Source organism: Sceloporus occidentalis, unplaced genomic scaffold (assembly GCF_023333645.1).
Source record: "Sceloporus occidentalis isolate IW3139 unplaced genomic scaffold, rSceOcc1.0.p SCAF_82, whole genome shotgun sequence".
NCBI classification, from domain to species: domain Eukaryota; kingdom Metazoa; phylum Chordata; class Lepidosauria; order Squamata; family Phrynosomatidae; genus Sceloporus; species Sceloporus occidentalis.
Genome location: NW_028317062.1, coordinates 2,339,774 through 2,360,000, shown reverse-complemented (window position 1 = coordinate 2,360,000; position 20,227 = coordinate 2,339,774). Strand labels below are relative to the sequence as shown.

The 20,227-nt window shown below is 36.7% G+C and overlaps 1 protein-coding gene across 1 annotated transcript in view; it reads right to left on the bottom strand.

Moving 5' to 3' along the window:
• Positions 1 to 6,618: 6,618 nt before the first annotated feature.
• Positions 6,619 to 20,227, bottom strand: part of LOC149285254 (electroneutral sodium bicarbonate exchanger 1) — a 37,058-nt gene continuing 23,449 nt past the window's right edge. The window contains exons 11-23 of the mRNA XM_089495609.1: positions 19,949 to 20,123; positions 19,104 to 19,237; positions 18,050 to 18,295; positions 17,618 to 17,723; positions 17,134 to 17,295; positions 16,138 to 16,251; positions 15,594 to 15,755; positions 12,401 to 12,652; positions 10,755 to 10,823; positions 9,722 to 9,895; positions 8,584 to 8,721; positions 7,645 to 7,745; positions 6,619 to 6,724 (exon numbers count right to left, since the gene is read on the bottom strand). Of these exons, the coding sequence (XP_089351735.1) occupies positions 6,619 to 6,724; positions 7,645 to 7,745; positions 8,584 to 8,721; positions 9,722 to 9,895; positions 10,755 to 10,823; positions 12,401 to 12,652; positions 15,594 to 15,755; positions 16,138 to 16,251; positions 17,134 to 17,295; positions 17,618 to 17,723; positions 18,050 to 18,295; positions 19,104 to 19,237; positions 19,949 to 20,123 (1,939 nt within the window). The remainder of the gene's footprint in view (positions 6,725 to 7,644; positions 7,746 to 8,583; positions 8,722 to 9,721; positions 9,896 to 10,754; positions 10,824 to 12,400; positions 12,653 to 15,593; positions 15,756 to 16,137; positions 16,252 to 17,133; positions 17,296 to 17,617; positions 17,724 to 18,049; positions 18,296 to 19,103; positions 19,238 to 19,948; positions 20,124 to 20,227) is intronic.

Sequence of the window (20,227 nt, the reverse complement as noted above, 5' to 3'; positions counted from 1 at the left end):
TTTTAGCGGATACATGCTGGACATAGAGCGTGTTATCAAGTAAACAAGTAGTCAACTTCCTTTGGTTTGATTTTTAGCAATGACATCAAAGCACATCTTAATGGATTTTGAAGTGCACATGGCACGATATATAATTTTGTATATATCTAGACAGGTCTGGATTTTCCACAAAGCACCAATTTTTGTTGATGCCAAGTGGAGCAAAGTAGGGGAATAATAATATCTTCGCCCATACTTTGCCTTCTATTGACCGTATTGTAAATATAGTACTGAGCAGAATATACTTATTAGCCGCTGAATAAAAAACATGCACACAATAACCACACAAAAGCTGCAAGTTTCTATGTTTATTAAACATTGTCAATAATTTCATAATATCTACCCCCAACTAAAATACACAGTGTGGGTAAGTAGTGTTAAGAGACAAATCCATTTACCAACATTTAATCAAGCATAACCCAAATCATTTCATCAGGTGCTTCAGATTTACGTTAATGGCCTTTGGGCACTATTAATTGTATTGATCCATGTTTTATCAGCATTAGTTTATTCTGATCTATGCATTTTTTGGAAAGGGCTCATAATATGAATTCCATCTTAAATAGACAGGAATAAAAGTGGGGGAACGAAATCACTTGCACCAGTCTATTGAGCATGCCCATGTCTGTCTATGTCATTCTCATTACCCATACAACATGGTGGAGAGCCTTATAGCATCCAATGTAATTTTAACATCAGAAAGATTTCTCGTAAAAATCAAAATGTGTACATTCTGGAATGGGCTACATTACAATTTGTGGCTCCCGAGTTAAAAGTTTTGTAACAACAATATTCAATTTAAAAACTCTCACCCCTAACTTAAAATGTAAATAAAAAATGAATTGTTCTATAACGATGATTCCCGGCAATAATAAGTATTTTAGTATGATAAAATGAGGATTTGAAAATAAAAGCAAAAAAAAGTAAGGATTTTGTCTCTTTACATTACACCAACAGATGTTACATTACACACATAATATTTATTCCTTGTTGATTAAGGTAAACAGCAGATATACATAAGACAGACAAAATTCAGACAGCGAAACACACAAAATTACAATCACTTTCAAAGACTAACTCCACAGTGGAGAAACCAAACTTGATGATAATTCTATAAGCTTTCCTTGTTTTAGTAAAAAATGCTTACTTCAAAAATAATTATTACCTATGAATGGTTTTGATCTTGGTTCATTTTAATGGCCCTTCATGGGAGACAGTTATTGCAACACATATGCTCCATTTTAGAAACCAGTTTTATTAGGTTTTAAAAACCAGGTTGGTTTCTTAAACCTCTTCTAAAGCCTGGTTTCTCCACTGTAAGACACAGTGGTTAGGATAGAGAATAAAATAACACAGATAAGCATCAGATTGATGGATGGAGGAAGAGAGAAAAAAAGAAAATCACAGCAACTTTATTCCACTCACAACATGAACTCTACATTCATTAAAACAAAATAAATATATTTCAATATTTCTAAAACAAAATAATCTATCTCTATTTCTACGTGCTTAAGGAAGAAAATGTAATTGTGCCAGCACCTATTATTCCTTCCTTTGTAAGGGTCCACCAACCTATTCAATTGAAGAGGTCATCTGGTGGGTCAAAGACCTGCCTTGAAACACATACCTGTGGATTTTTATGTTTATTAGTCATGTATGACTTTGGTAGGTCTCCAAAATGGGCAATGTGCATATCATTTGGTTCTATGTTTATAGAGCGCAGCTCAATTTCATGGACTAAAAAGTTGGCAGTTTAATTACAAAAAAAACCTGTTAAGAATGAATGAAATATAGCTTAGTCGCTCATTGCTGTTAACATAGTAAACGTCCTCTGAGAGATGAGCTCTTACTGTATTATCTATTGCCATAGTTCCATATTCTAGATAATAATCACATACTTCCCAAGGTTCCTAGTTTTCATGATTTTTGGCCATCACACTGTCCCATTTTTGTGGGCAGTGATGATCATGGGCATACCTGGGAACTCCAGGTTCTGGTAGACGAGATAAGGGCGTTCCATGGTCTGCAATGTTGCAGGCGGGGATAGCCCCAACCTCATAATTTTTGAATGGGGGTGGGAGGGGGAAATGGTCATGGGCGGGGAGTAGGGCATGTCTAGAGATGATTTGGGCTGTGACTCGGAGAAGCGGCGCTTAACCCGGAGATTTCCCAGGAACGAGCATGGGTCATCTGACCAGCCCAGGGAGCTGTAAAATCAATAGAGGTCTGGACTGTTGCAGGTTATATAATCAAGTCTTCCTGCTGGTATACAATACTTGACTGTTTACGTTAGCCTTCTATAGGGATTCTCAAGAGCATACGTTAAATGTAACAATTTTATTAAAGGGGAGCGATCATACATGCAAAATAAAACTTTAATCAACATATGTGATTTAGCATTTAACAATGGACCCCCCCAAATTCATGTATTTTAGAGAGGGTGTAATGGTTCCCTGTTTCTGTCAATTTGTTATGTTATATACTACTTTTTATGTCCTGCCTACCCATTGTACAGCGTTACGGAATATGATGGTGCTATATAAAACCATAAATAATAATAATACAATATCACACTAGAACTCTGTGGGTAATGGCTTCTTTATGGCTTCATGATGTTTGCTGTATAGTAGCAGTAAGGTGAATTTAGTGCCACCAAGGACCAGCTGTAGTATTGAGCCAAATTAGAAGGCTACATACAGTGTTGAGCTGGTTGGGAAAGAAGTCCATGCAGGAGGGGGTGCTGGAGACATAGTTTGCATAGGGTGCTAGGAAACCCTGGTGTCATCAATTCTATTGAGCACAATAACTATAAACAAAACACTAGTGGCTGGACCAGCAATTTGTGTAAATAGCATTAAGCTTTAAGCAGTGTGCTATTCAGAACCTCAATGATCCAAATGAACAAATTAGGTACAAGCAATATTAAAATTATGGTAATAAGTAGTCTCTATGACCTACTTGGATCCCTCCAGCATCATCAATGTTTTTAAAGGTTCCACAACTCAAAGAACAGATTCATAATAATTAAAGCCTGGCTCCCTAATTAGCAGCTTTTGAGAGCAAGAAGCATATGCCATGCCATCAAAAATTTCCAGTGCCGCTACAGGGGTTCTTGTGGTGTAACTATTAATAATTCAGCGAAAACATACTTGCTGTCTTAATGTACTAGTGTACGTAATGTAATAAGACTAAATAGCTATTACATAGACAGCTAGTATAAATAGGTGACTAAAGCAGGTACTATTGATTGGTTTCCTTTTCCTGGAAAGGAATTTTCTCAAGCAAATGCTGGGAAACGTATGTACATTTCCTATATAATTTACTCCTTAATCACAGCCAAGCAAGTTCCTAGATGCACTCTTCAGAGAGGTTGCTCTGATTCTTGAAGAATGGATATTTTTGGTCAACTTGCAGGAGAACCCATACCCTGCTCTCATTAAAAATACCAAATGACCATGTATAATTTTCATGGAATCCACAGCATTATAAAGTCAGTGTTAAATGCATGTAACATATGGGGAGACAGAGCCCAACAAACATCTTACATGCTTCGCATGCAGAATGCCTAGTCCTAGGCATGTTGTTAGCATGAAACAGTTAAGGTGTGTGCGTTGGTAGCTTCCGGCCATGTTTTATGTGCATATAACAAGAAATTAACTTCTGGATTAAATTAGTTTTGCACATCACAATTTAGTATTTTAAGTGTTCGTAACAAGAGCCAAGAGAAATGCGATAGATTAAACCTCTTTTGTTAATGTGCAGTGTTTGTAATATAGATAGGAATTACTATAACTCATTTTAGAGCTATTGTTCGTATGTTTACTTATAATTTAGATCACTTGTGTACACAGCGCAGGCAGGAAGACAGCCTTCCACTTTTGACACATAACATGGCTGATTTTATATCCCTGCATGTCGCAAACATGGTGGACGGTTCTCTCAAACGATCAGACTGGCTTGGTGGCGTTTAATTATAGGACCGACACAGCTTCCTTGATTGGGTCAGCAAAGGGTGAGATCTGCTGGGAATAAATGCCTAGTCTAATAATTAACAGCACAAACGCTTACCTCTCTAACAGCTTTTCCAAGGGGTATTCATGGAAGTATGATATGAAATATTCCCTACTCCATATGGAGAACCTGGCGTGATTAGACAAACTCTACGGCGATGTGCTAACAAATAAGTAATGTTTTTGCCACTAATATATATATATATATATATATCATGCTTACTCCAATTTAATCACACCATAATACATGATAACATGTAGTGAATATCTTTGAAATAAAGATGAACTCTTAAGGTTTAATGCCATTTAGGTATTTTTAACATAGTTATTAAATAATGGATTTGCAAGGCAAAATGAAAATAAAAAATACAAAAACTATAAAAATTTTATATTATTACAGAATGGGAATATCAGAGGCCCTTCGCTCCTCACAAAAGTCAAAATAACAAATCTGAAATTCAAATCATCAAGTGCACTGTGTGTATATATATACATATACACAGACTCACAATGGTAAACAGTATTAAATAAAATACTATTAACATTAACAATAATAGTAAGTGGCTAATTTTGGTGAAAATCCTGCCAAATATTAAATTAGGAAAATTATTTAAATAAATATAAATTGAGTTATAAAAGGGAAAAAAGAAAAGACTAAGCATAAACTATCAACATTTAAGACACATTTTTGTGAAAATTAATACAAAATCAAGAAAGAGGGTTAGCTACTTTTCTTCCAAACCTAACATTAATACTAACTCCTTGTCTACAAGAATCATTCATTAAATCAAGAAAACTTTACTTGAACCAAATAATAATATGAATGGGAGTTACTTAAAGCATTTTGGCACTTTATGTTCCATAAACGCTTGGCCATGAGGCTACATGGCGTATGTTGTCACACTAGGCATGTATTTTTAAGTTGTTTCACGGGTCAGCAATGCGTTGGAAAGTAATGTGCTGTTCAACCCTTTTGACTGTAAGATCTACCAAGTTAATGTATTATCAATCTGTCGAAATCATGAATCCTTTATTGCCTACGGAGGAAAAAATGGTAGTTCATGGTACATCACAAAGAATCTTATTTGAATGATTCACGTATCAGCTGCATTAGTCAGTAGTTTTCTACTTGCTGACATAGAATAAGTATAATTGTGGTACAGAGTGATTCCAAAATCGTATGCTACAGAACACACAAACAACCCACAAGAGTACAATTATTAATCGTTATTCACTAAATTCATACTAGCTTTGCAGTGGATGATGCTGGTAAGAGTTGCATTTACAGGATCCCCATTTCAAATCTCTAGAAATTAGACTATGAACAATAATAATAATAATAATAATATTATAATAATAATATGTTGCTATCTGCTCTTATTGCAACATAGCTAAATGCTTTTGGGAAAGTAAAGTACATGAAATGTACAGAGAACATTAATAAGAGTAGTGAAAATCACTAGTTAATAAAAACCAAACAAAACAAGATGTTAAAAAACACAAAATAATTAGCTCAGAATTTGCCCAAAAGGCTGCTTCTTTTATATCAAACAGTGCTCTACATCACTGCTACACTGCATCAACTGACCTAGAACTATCTTTTCCTGATGGTTTTTAGCCGCTGGTTGGACATGCCAGGGTAAAGTTAAATTTGTCTATATACTTATTATCCTGCATTTTATTTCTATCAACACTTTGAATTGCTCTCCAGGTGCTTATCATAGGTACAAACATATTTATATATATAAACACATTTTAAGACTTACAAAACCCAAAGTAGAACCATGTGGTCTCCCCGATACAAATCTCTTAACGAGAAGCTTATTAAGCAGAGGAATCCCTCCCTTTGACTTAGTGATGTCATTGAAGCTACAACTGCTAATATGCTGTTTACGAACATTAAACGTACACAACACATAGGTAAGAGCTATGCCAGATTTCCGTGAATCCTTCGCAGACAGACATTACATTGGCACATGTGCCACTCCCTTACAGCGCGAGTACCAGAGAATCAATGGTACGCACAGATTTATAGCTTTTCAAAGCACACACTGAAAATAAAACAAAAATATATAATATATATATATTCATATAATAAAAAAATTCCAATGGCTTTAACATGAATCCTTCTTCTGAAGAAAAGGATGAGGGACAGTTCTTCAAAGCTGTATGCCACGTTTTGGGTCTTGGCGCTTCCCTGAGTCATCTGTCATTTCACGCTGCCCTTCTTATGCCAAGACACCTATTTGAAAAAGCTGCAGAGCAAGTAGGGGACATATGAAACATGTAGGTGAAGTGTATTATTACACATTTAGGTAAGGTGAGGGTGGAGCAGGAATGTGTTTATTATATTTTTATTTTTTGGTAAACTTTTTCAAAGCTATGAATACAATATTATCATATTTTCACCTAATAATTGTTTACATGCGATGCACTGATAGCAGATAGTACAAAGATAGTATGTAAAGTGTCATATCAACCAGTTTTTAACAAAATACATCATGGTGAGATATGGCGCTTGATCATTTCTGAGAATTCCAACTGTTCTCTCTAAGAAACACACCCTAATTTACCTTCTTTCCTTTGCTTTTGAACTTTCATTGTTCATACTCAAAGCTTTCCACACTGTAGTTTTGGGCATTTCATCAGAAATATTTATGTCTGATGGATCACATCTAGAATGAGACAATAACAGTGAAAGTCACTTTCATTTCTGTGTGGGCTACTTAGATGAACACACAATGTAAACTGCATTAAACGCATTGAATGACTAGTGAGTTCCTCTACAAAAAGAATGGCGTGAACAAGACTGGAAAAAGAAGATGTAACAGTAGAAACAGACAATAAAATAAAAAAAGAAAAATATAGAATACGATCTCCATCAAATTATGTATTTATGTACATAATTATGTCAGCATTATGATGCTTAATCCTATTAGCCTTATTAGACCTAGTTATATAGGACGATAATGCCACTCTGTCTACGCTATAGACTGAAAATAGCTTTTTAACTATACTGTTACTGTATGCGTTTTTTTCTTTTTTATGTTTTTTATGTATTTGTGTCTATTATATTTATGTGTACAAAAAACTCAAATATATTAAAAAAATAAATAAACATATAGCAAATTATGCACATTTCCAATTAATCTCTAAAGAACCAATTTAGTAATTTCAACATAACAAAGTTGTATTTTGTGTATAGATAGGCAAGGTGATGACAACCGTGGCATGTGCTTTCTTAGCCACTGGATAACCTTGGTAAGCATGGTGAATTGAACTGGATCTCTTAGTTATAACCTCCTCTTTCACACCCAATAAAGATATCACACCTCAGAGCTGTCCAATTGAAGCACAGAGAAATAGATGTGTCTCAGAATAACCAACACGTTTAGAAACAGTAGAAATGCTACAGTAAACAGATATAGACACAGCAAGGAAAGAAACCCAATGGATATAATAAATCATCTTATCCTTGGAAGTCACAATATTAAACAGATCTTGGTTTAATACAGCTTCCAGATGTACTTACTATATCAACCAGGACTACCAGAAGCATGATGTAATTAAATCATTATAGCATATGCCAAGTTACCTTGAATTATTATTTTTCCCAGGGCTGCTCAATAATTTTCTGGTCTCCATGGGAAGTTGCACACCCTTTTCCTCACTGGCCTGAAGCATCTTCTCGGATTCCTATAATAAAAATTATTTATTGCAGATGCAGAGCAATATGCTGGAAGGCTGAATAAGTATCCTGATACACTGTCACGACCGAGGTACGGGTTCTGGAACCGCGCTGCAGAATCGGCGCCTCCAGGTGGAGAGAGGACCCACTACCACCAGGGCACAGGAGATACAGGCCGTTCACCACCGAGAGTAATGAGTAGGTGTAACACAGGAACAGTAAAATAAAAAATAATAACGGTATCCAAGGGGTCAGGCAATAGAGTAGTCGGGGTCACAAGCAAAGGTCAGGGCAGGCAGCAAAACAACGGAGGTCAGGTTCAAGCAGGAGTCAATACCAGAGAGATAAATCAGGATTCAGAACGCTAGTGTAGGCAAAAAGGCACTAACACAGGCAAGGGTGTAGCGCCAAATGAGGGTTTAAATATCCCTCCAACAATACAGATCCTCCTACCCTCCTAATTAGGGGGAGGAGGAAAAACGATATATGTCACTTTAAGAGTGACATGAATATTCATTAGTTAAGCGAACGGCTCTCACGACGTAGAGGCGCGCGCCCCGTCACGATCCCTCGCACTCGCCGGGGACGCGTGTCTCCAAGGAGAACGGACCCGGCGGCAGCTCACCGCGACGGCGCGAGCAGGGAGCCGACCACGCGGGCTGCGTCTCGGCGTCCCTGCCGGCAACACGACGGGAGCGGTAACATACACCTCACGAAGAGTTGGGTTGTTCCAGAAAATAATAGTTTTTAACTCATCTACCCTGGACCCACCATCTTGGTTTCCAGACCCCCCAGTGTTATATGAAGTGCTCCAAGACTCAGAGTTATTAAGTGGTGACATATTACCTCTAATTCTTTAGCTTTATTTTTGGCATCTTCCAGTATTTTCTTCTTGCTCTCTGGCATCAAGTCATCAAGCCAGCTCAACTCCCGGTTAGAAAAACCAAAGTCCATCAGTTTGCGGACAAAGACTAGGGCAAGAACCTGTAACCATATAAAAAACTAAATTAAAAACAAAAAAACCCAAAACAAAAAGGAAGTTTCCTGTTTAAATTAGAACTATCAACTGCATCAGTGAAATATGAAAATAGAGATGTGTAAGGGATTGTTGTCAAGGACACACCACAATTATGGCTGATTTGTTAATAATAAATACTAAAAAACTATAGGTCATAGATCAAAAGAAAATATAAGAAACATAGCAAAAGACACAGCATTGATTTATGATTTATACGGTACTAAATGTACCAAAACAACCGAGAAACTGTCAAATGTGCAAAGTGATCTTTGGTCTATTATAAACTGCTCAGTTTGGGAAACTGGGCAAGCAGCACAGGTTAAAATAAATATCAAAAGTACACCTTCACAGACAAAATTAACAAAACAATATGAAACTGCTAGTGTACAGAAATGTACCGTAAACTATGGTTTCTATAAAAAGCTGGGAGGAAATGGGCACAATTTATCTTTATATGATGATATTTGCTCATTGCCCCATCCATAGATCATGTTATAAAAAAAGGTCTTTAAAAAAAACAGTGCAAAAAAAAGTGCAATACAATAAACTCTCAGCAGCTATTACGTTTTAATTACATGCATTGTGTACAAACGTCTATAAACATCACTGATGTTAGAATTGTAGTGACACATACTCATAGGGTAGTAATGTCACTACTAGAGAATCCACTGCAGAGGAAGAAAGGGCAATTTGAGGGCATTGCACCATGCATACAATTACCAATGGATTAAACCTGGCCCCCAATGCATGCATTTTGTATATAAAGACACCTGAGAATTCTGTAATATTTAAAGGGCTATAAATAATCATAAAATTAAACATATCCTTTTTACATACAGCTGTGATTCTGCTATCCCATATGCAGTGGAATTACGGTGACACCACGATAGGTGGAAGCCAGTCAGTATGCCAGCAGATTAGAAATGTATAACAATATGTGCAGATATAAGGAGTATGTTTCCTTACCATCATTGGGAATACAATAGCAGCTCTAGAAGCTTTGATGACCCAAAGTAAAACAAGACAGGTCAGCTGGATGATGGTGAAGAGATGAACTTTTCGTAAAGGGACGTGTCGCAGGTAGATAAAATCTGGCTGATGTTTGGCTGGCATTGCAAAAAGCAGGAGGCGATCAAAGAACTACAATATAAAATGTAAGCGTATGTTAGTCGTGTAAATGAATAAGTGTTTAGTTAAAAAGGACTTTTACCATTGGAAGGTTTTTATAATCATTAGATTGGGTGGTTGGTTTGTCCTATCCATCATTTTCTGGGACTTTTCATTTCTTCTCTGTTCTTTCTCCTAAGCATCTAGCTGACTTCAGTTCTAATCAGACACGGCGTTTCCACATCTGTCCTAGAGGCTCAAAACTTAAGCTGTCACAGACAAGCAACCTCCAATATGCCTCACAGGAGGCTCCGTTTAGAAAATTACCGAATGCACCAGGGAACTTTTACAAGCAAGCAGGGAATAAAGTAGGGAATAATGATCTGCTACACTTAACAACACTAATGTTATATTTTCCCTTCTCTCCGAAGGACCGGTACAGAGTCTGTACCATGCTCCACTGTATATTCTATATATTCTAACAAAACATTGGAACTGAAAAACAAACATTACCACAGCGGGCGATAATACCTGAATGTTTGCAGTAGATAAGAGAGAATACATAAATGATGTGGATGTATAATTTGTATATGGCAATGTTAGGATGGCACACCTGGCCAGTGACACATTCAAATGAATATTTAATACAGCTGTGTCTGTCGTCATTGTGCTGAGACAGAGAGGTAGGTGATAATTAGACAGTAGGTAATATAGTTACAAAAGCTTTATATTAAAAGTACTTAAACAAAACATAAACACGATGATAAGTAAAGAGATGAGAAGGGAAGACTAACAGGATATCTGTTATGATAGAATAAAATAAAGGCTGAACTCGCATAAGGTCAGAGGTCATGTACGGTTAGATGCAGAGAGACAGATGAACCCCACGTACCTGGATTCCCCGCAGTGAAGAAACTCCCATATACAGAAACACTCCGTACAGAACAGGCATTGGGATAAACTGCAACAATGATACAGAATGAAATAAGAGATAATAAATGCCAATAGAAAAGGCATACGCAGGGGAACAGGAAATTGCCTACTGGACTTTTCTGAATTCAAGCTTCGGAGCCATCGGACATTTCTTTTACACGTTTTCTTTCATTTACACAGTTAGGATCCAGAGGCAGACAGCTTGTCATACCTCTTCGATATACGTATTGTAAAAAGTGCTGCATGAATTGTTGATGTTATATATCTGATGGTCTGGAAGTGGAACGTGGAAATTACTAGGAAAAAAATATCCCTAAACTTTTCAAGTTCTGGGAAGACTGTAACAGGTATTCTGTATGCAGCCTGTAGGTGGCATATGAGGCTATAATGGGGAGGGGAATTAAATTCTGACCAAAGAGCTAGAATGAACCGGAATGATAAAGGCTTCTGCTTCTCATGATTCTACAGATATGCAACACTGTTTAAATAATACAAGGTTAACTAAGACTGATATGCAAAAGATGTATAATGGGCCATCCATGGTATCTGTTAAACGTATAGAGCAATGCAAGGTGAAAAAGTTAACCAAGCTTAAAAAGATGGGTATACATTTGAAGTGTATCTTTACTGGACTATGTTAACCCCCATTTTGTGTTATATTGATGTATTGTGCCATGCGGTATACAGACATGTACTGTAAAATGGTGGTCAGCAGCCAGGTATCATAGGTGTGGTGAGCTGGTGTAAACAGGACACTTGGTTGGAACAGGTTTATTAAAATGGTCCAGTGAAAGACAGTCAGTTCTTTAATTATCAGCAGACCATATGCTTTAGGCACAGTGATGTGAATTTGGTATATATTGTAACGGAGTATGCAGATTGAGTATCTGAAATTGTAAATAAGAGCACTAATAGCAATTTATTGGTGAATCTAAAGAAAATATGTTGTTAATGTCTTATGCTTGTCAAAAGCGGAAGACCAAAGAGCTGGAATGACACTGAATGATAAAGGCTTCTGCTTCTCATTATTCTACAGTTACTACCTCTTATCCACTCATGTTTGAGGCTGGTAACATATAAATAAATGATCATTTTAATAATAATAGTAAAGATGACCTTTTGAGGTTTTCTTTATTTTAAAAAGGAAGCCCGAGCTTTTATAGTCATTCATTGCCTTTCAAGCTACTCTAAGATCGTGTTAAGAAAGCGCAATTCCATTAACACTTGTACTTCAGCACCTATTACTGGTACCGGTAGCAAAAACCTCAAAGCACTTAAGACACATCATAGAAAGTAGACACTTACAGAGACTTTTCATTTAAACGCTTTGAATACATCAGACTAGAAAAAAAACCCACTAAAAAGGTTAGGACATTTTTGGTCTGTATAATACACATTTCTTTGTGTTTTTACTCCATTATTTTTTTTTTGTTGTAAAGCAGGATATTTTGCAGGCTTTGGGTATTTTGTCAGTATCAATTATTTTTTTCTAAATAAATTGTTGAAAACATGTTTTTCATGGTAAACAATAACAGCTAACAAGAATGGTTTCGATAAATAACCAGTCTCGATAAATATTTTATTTATGTAAAAACACTAACATACCTTGAGCACCGTGGTCATAAACACAGAGCATCCCATCAGCACAAAGATCATCAGCCCAGTAACCCGCTGTTCCCTGATGCCAAGAAATTTAGGTTGCTCTCCAGGGGCTGAACATTCGGACTCTAGTTTAAGACTATTAACATGGGTAATAGAGAGGACCGTGGCTGCCACAAACCACGGAAGTCCCATAATTGAGCAGATTCCCAACATCAGTCCCACCACCAGAAGGTCCAAGTGGTAACCGCATCCTTTCTGTATGTTGGAGGGAAATGACTGTTAGTGCACTAAGTACTGCTGTTTTTACAACCATTTAGGAGAAGAAAAAAGTATAGTTAGTAAAAAAAGGTTTATTACACAATTTAATTTAAAATCAATTTCTGTTGTATATTTAGAAGGAGTGACAGAGGAAAACCTGGGGTATCTGCGGTACTTTTATGATTTTAATTATATGTTGCTCTGTGCATATAAGAGCTTTTATTTTATTAATTTATTTTAGGATTATACTGAGAAATACCTCAGAAGAAGAGCCCATTTTGGATAATGTTCAATTCATCTGAATTTTCAATTATAATTTAATAATTTGTATTGATATTAACTGGAAGATGTTTAGAAATAATTCTAGAGAACGATTCGTAATATCTTTAATTGCTCTTTTAATTTGTTTTTCTATGTAGGGGATTAACTGCGTTAACATAATTTGACAGTATTATGGCATAATACTTGTCCAGAGGACATCAATAATGTAGGGTTTCCAATATTTAATAAAGGCACATTTAACCCCTTCGTGACAAAGGCTGATTTTACTTTTCTGCGCTGCTCGTGTTTAGCTGTAATTTTCTTCTTTCCCGTTTACTGAACCTACACACATTAGATATTGTTTTTTTTAGGACAAGAAGGGCTTTCTTTAAATGACATTGTTTTGATTGTATCATATTATTTACTATTAAAAAAAGTATAAAATATGGTGAAAAATTTAGACAAAAATGACTCATCTCTAAAAGGTAATGAAAAAACCTGCTAAATAGATTCTACTATTTGTCCTGAGTTTAGAAATACCCAATGTTTTTATGTTTTTTTGCTTTTTTCTACACATTATGGGACAATAAGTAGAGGTAGCGTTTTGCTATTTCAAAGCAATTTTTTCCAAATCTGGTAATTCTTCCCCCATGTGCCATTTCGGGTATCTTTGAAGCCGGCCAATGCAATTTACCCCATCAAGTCATATATTTTTGAAAACTAGACACCCCAGGGTATTCCAAATGCTAGTATTTTAACCCTTTCCAAGCACTAATTCTACCATCAGCCTTTGTCAAACTTTATGGTAGTAATTTTTTTTGCATTTGTTTTTTCACACACATTTTACTTCAGGTATGAATTAAAAGGTTCTGGTATATGTCACTATCATAAAACACCCCAATATGTGTTCAGCAACATCTCCCGAGTACAGCGATACCTCACATGAATGATTTTGCCTGGCTGTTTGGGGGCAAAAGGGCCACATTTGGGGCATGCGCATTTTTCAATGTTGAACTTTGGCATTTGGGGATCCACTGCCCATGCCCTATTTGGTACATCTTTTGAGCCGGGCCATTTCAGTGTGCTCAACAAAACCATATATTTTTGAAAACTAGACACCCCAGGGTATTTTAAATGCTGGTATTTTAACTCTTTGCATGCACACATTTTACCACCAGAATTTTTTCAAAGTTTGCAGTAGTATTCTTTTGTGTGTATTTTTCCCCCACACACCTATGTTATGTATGAATTTACAGCTCCTGGTATATGCCGCTGTCACACGACACCCCAATATGTGTTCAGCAACATCTCCTGAGTACAGTGATATCCCACATGCATGGGTTTGTCATTTTTTGGGGGAACTAAAAGGCCACATTTGGTACGTGTGCATTTTTCTAATTGGAAACGTTTAAAACGGGCGTCCGCCGCCATACAATGTATGGCGGATGTTGACGCCCTGGGGAGGGGCCAGACATGGCCCCTGGTGCCGATTGTAGCGTTGCTGAATGCCTCGAGGTCGAGGCATTACAGCAACGCCGTTTGGGTACAGAAAGCGAACGTAGATCGCTTTCCGCACCCGTTTAAAGACATGCCGGTCCTGGCACGTCATTTGTCGTAAACGACTTGTTTTTCCGTGCCGTGCCAGAACCGGCAATTGTCATTAAGGGGTTAAAAAACAAGTTAATTTAAAATAAACAAATAAACACCGCTTAAATGTAAAGGTTTGTGCATTGCCTTTAGTTATTTTGCAATGGTGGAGATGTGCCTAGATTGTAAGTTCCTGCGGGAACAGGGCCCTTCATTCCTCTTGTATCTGTATGTCAATTGCTGTATTGTACTTGTAGTTATCTGTAACATTTTCATCTTGTACAGCGCTGCGGAGTCCGTCGGCGCTTTATAAATAAAGTATAATAATAATAATAATGTGCCACCCCTAAGTGTGGGGCGCTGTAGTGCCATTTTAATAGCATTGTAAGCACATTTGACCAGGACCCTTCTCTTTTGTGTCTGTTACTCCAAATTGTCCTGTTTATCCATTGTACAGAGCTGCAAAATATGTTGGTGCTATTTCAAATAATAAATAATAACAATAGTTGTCAGGGATAAGGAGGGGGGCTTTGCCGAGCCTTGAATGAACAAAGTCACAATTGTTGTCTGTGGAGGAGGTATTGCTGGATGGATATAATATATATATATATATATATATATACATATCTTTGATATATCCATAGAAAAAAATGTGCTCAGTTTCAATGACCGTTTGGGTCAGAAGCACATATTTCCATCACAGTCAACCTCGTGTGTTTCGCTTGGTGAGCAAGCAAAACTTTCACTCATCAGTGCTCCTGCAAGAGTGACCATGAAAGGACGTGAACATGTGAGGTTCTTGCAGTAACTCAGGAGATTTTCCGCAATTTTCACCCACTTTAAATAATCTGCAAGGCTTGGGATGCAGGTTACCCGGTAAGCAAAACACTTCTTGTGTCTTTTTTGGTCCAGTCAGTTTTAAAGATGTAAAAGAGTTTGTTATGAAGCATAAAGAAAAATCAGCTGCTACTAAAATGTGGGTCATCCTGTCATAAGAGTATACATTTCCTAGTCCAAATCAGAGTGTTTGAGGTGTGCTAGGTGAGTACAGGCACTTTTTAAAAAACAATTGCCTGCAATTTTGTCAAACCTTCAGTTTATGTTCCTTCCTGTTGATGATCACGGCAGTGATCTGCTGATCCATGAATATGAGGATAGTGCACAACAGAGCAGGAATTATTGTGGGGAAAACCGTCCACCAAGGGTTTCTTCCAATTGGATTGACAAACCACCCTCTGTCGTCTCTTGTCGGCTGTAATAAAGTAGTTCAGTTCATTAGAGAGAACTCCTTTATAATAAAACCTACAGCAGTGCATAAAAACGGTAAATATTGGCAATTAGATATGCCTGAAGCTAAACTAAATACTAGCGCAATGTGCACATTTAACTTAACTATTGGGCTCAAAACTTCATTAATCAAAAATACATTTGGCCTGGTAATTTCTTATATAATGTTATAATATGTAAATGATTTATAAAGCAAACACAGGTAAATTAATACAGTTGTACAGTTTTATTCATTGAAAGAGATAAGATACCTTCATTGGCTAACTGATGTACAATGGATTGCAAACTTTCAAAACTATATAGCCATATTATAGGCAAGCACGATAGTGCCCACATTTTTTTTTTACCTTAAATTCATTTGGAACTTGAAGCTTTGGAGAGGGCACGCCGATTAAATAGTCCAGGACTACCATTGAAAAGATAGTGAGAAACACAGCAAAGTCACTCACCATTGAACGTACCTATAGTGAAGAACACAAATAGTTTGTAATGAGCTCCATTCACTAAAGAGGGATCATTTGAACTTGTTGATATCGCTATAAATAATAAACATAATTAATAATATTGCATAGACAAATCAAATAGGAGGGTTTTAAGAATTTCCCATAACGCTTATTCATCATGCAGGGTCAACTCAGACCATGCAGGAAAACTTCACTGTGATTTGCCCTTGATAATGCAAAAGTAATAATCAAGGAATAGAAACTCCTGCAAAGTCCTTACTTAGTGAAGAGACCATAATATTAGTAAATCCTATAAAGGGAATAACAGCAGTGAAAGGGTTAAACATGGAACACATTCATTTACCAAAAAGAAAAGTGAACATCTTACAATAATGTATATAATAAATGTATATATTAAATAATAATTCATAGTGTATATATTAAAAAGGTACAAGTATCTATTTTTCTGGGAAATTAATGTATTAATTGAGTCAGACAGAAAACTCTGCAAGCAAGTTTGGTTTGTTGAGGGGCCAGGAAAACTACTAGGTAAAAAAGGAAATGTTTAGACATCTGTAGCATGTTCACAATGACCAAATGCATTATTATTTAGAAACAGAATTCCAAGTTGAATTCCTAGCACAACTATTTCACGCTAGCCCACTGAGCAGACCAATGGGCCATCACGCTGAATGATGTTTCACGTAGACCTTGGGTTATGACATAAAATTTAGACATGGACTAGCATACTCAAATATTAAAGAAAATAAGCATAATGTTTTTGATGGACTCTTGAATTCCAAGTCCATTATACCAAATATATTTTGTACTATTTTCTGACATTTAAATAGAACCTTCATTCACTTCAACAACATAAAAAAGACTGAACTGTACACTTGCCTTAGTAGGAAAGTACCGACTCGTTTTAAAGGTTTTCAGGGTGCCAGATAATGCGAATGTTGTGAAAAACAGGATGCAGCACCAGAAAAGAACATCTGGAGTATACGGTCCATGGTGTCCACAGGCGGGTCCCATAAACTCTCCATGCATTTTTCTACATTCCTTAAAAAGAGAAGGTATGATTCAAATCAGTGTGAACTACTCCATTAGTCATACCAGAGGATCTGAGACCCCCGCAGAACTGGTTTGTACTAATGAGAGCTATTTCGTAGCAAGTAACTCATTCTAGGTATACAACAGAATAAGTTACCTGTTGCAAACTAAGTCTAACTAATTATTTATACAGACTAAGGATCCTGCTACTTTTGGGAATCATAATGTACCCTGTTGTTACAGATAGAGCTGCTTTAAGAACTCTGGGAACACAATTTGCATCGTACTTGCCATCACCCATGTGTAGATCCCACCATATTTATTTACTTACGCTAACTGTGAAGTTGGCCCAATCCGTTTCAGAGAGGGTGATGTTGTTGTCTCTCCAGTAATCCAATGTTTTGTTGGATGGTGTTTCCGGAGCAGTACATTTACAGCTAGGACAATAATAATACACAGAAACATAGACTGTTAAGACAGATCAGAACCATTCAACCCACCTAATCTGCCAATGTTTCCTGCTGTAAAGATCTGAAACCTTAGTCTGTCCTTGGTCTTGTCTTAAATCCGGGATGTCCTTATGTCTACCCCATGCATGTTAAAATTCCCACAATGACAGCTGCCTGCACTTTTCTTTTTCTAGTTATCCAATTTCCATGTACCAAAACCACACTAATTTGTACCTGACAGATCAGATTCTCTGCATCTATACCTATACAAACAGGAAACATTTTTAAGCCTTAACACATACAGGAGCACTCACTAGTAAAGTGTAAGTTTGTCCAGTTGACTGTGCATGTGAACAGGGTATGTTTCTCCCAGATGAATCAGCTTCTCTATGGCTTCGTAGATAAAAATAATGCAGATCAGGGACGCAAACGCTTCTTCCGTAAAACGTGTGATATAGCAGACCAGGGAGCTGGCATCGGTTGCCACCAGAACAATACAGAGGAAGGCAGTCCACAGTCCAATACACGCTCTCAGTGAGAGATAGGAAAAGTCATGTTCTCTGCAGAAAATTAAAAGAGAACGGACAACCAAGAGGCACTGTTATTATCACAAAGCATTCAAACTTTAAAGACAAAGTTAAAGGGGAACCATCACAGCTGGTACTATAAGTAAATATATATATTGGAACAGCCTAGACCTTGGGCTTTCTGTTTGCCAAACTATTGCAGTTGTTTCAGAGGTTTAGTGTAAAATATAATAATAATAATAATAATAATAATAATAAATAATTTAAAATAAAAGCTAAGATCACAAACAGGGCTCATATAAGATAATGGAGGTGAATAACCAATCAGTCATTGAAAAAAGAACATTAAGATACCATTCCCCATGATATACACTTAAAGAGGGTTTTTTTTATAAGTGCATGTTGCTTAGTCTAATATTTAAATGCCATTACAAAGGTTTATTATGCGTGTAAACCATAAAATGTAAGTTTCAGGAAAAAGCAACGGGTCAACTTTATTAATAAAGAAGAACATATTCATTTGGAGAGGTTTGCTTAATGGCACTTAGTGGTGGTATGCCTATATCCGAGCTGACAAGAAATATCGGTGGTTACAGCAGTAGGGACAGGAAATAAGGAAACGATGCAGGAAATGCAAGGCTTTGACTCCAAATACATATCTACAGATTGGCATCATTTGGCCCTTTAAGGAGCTGCTGCAGAGAACTGAAGATTACATTTAATTAGAATTAGTAATTTACTGGAGCGTGATAATTAAAACTGCTTAAGGCATCTATTCTATCAATTGCTTTGTGGCATTGAGTCAGTTATGATACAATTTTAAGTAATATGAATCACATACTTGCAAAATTTGAACAAAATCTTCTCGAACACCAGCACAGGTCCCGTACTTCCTAGAATTGTGAGGGGTTGTCCAGCAAATAACGAGTAAGCAATTCCTGTCATTGAAGCACCAAAGAGGGATTCGATTGCACTCTGTAGGGAAATATAAATAGATTTACTCAATCTACAGATTTATTTTTCTAATAATAACAAGCCTGCTCCATGAAATTCTGATATTTAAGCGTATATGTGTGTATATGACTGCAAGTAAGACCCCAAGATGCCCCCCGAGATGCTTTCATAAATTATACAAAAATGGAAATTTATTATAAAAAACTGTTTTAGCTTTTGAAAAAGATTTTTTGTAATGCCCAAGTAGGCCTTAATGAATTTTGTGTGAACCCAAACTTATAGAAAACAGATCGAACGCTCAAATGATTATTCAGATTAAAATATGATTGTAGCTGAAATAAACAGATGTATTCTTGTTTTGGCATGATTTATAAAGGGAAAATTACTCCTGCACAAGTACTGAGTATTGTGAAAATGGAATGAATTGTAAAGCCGAAGGCATCGGCACCCGTGGGAACTTCCCTTAGGAGGAATAGGCTTATGAAAGGGTTAGCTGCATGTGGGGCGGAACTAGCCCCCGACAGACTTTAATGGGAGAGAAGTGAGTGGGTCAAACCCGGAGAGCGCACCAGATACACAACTCTTAAATAGGAAAATGATTTTGTAAATGTCAAATATGACGTTATACAAAATGTTTAAGACTGCAGCTGATGAATTGATACTGCGGTTTGCATTGAATGAAACGATAAAAAAATTATATATCTGTATTTTTCAAAAACTTTAATATCTTACTATGCGACCTTCAGTTGCTTCTCCAAGTAAACCTCCAAATGTAATCACTGGGGACATGCATGCGCAGTACAGGAAGAGGAAGGAGGCCACGCACTGTAAGCTAAGTGCATCCTTATAGTCACTCCAATAGAATGGAGCCTTCCTCTTTATGTCTACTATAAGACCTCCAAATAGCCTGCAATAAAAAAATACGAAGTGACCAGGGAGCAAACAAAGTTTATTGCATCAGCAAACCAACAGACTACGTTAATCAGCTATAAAACTTCCCACATAGTATCT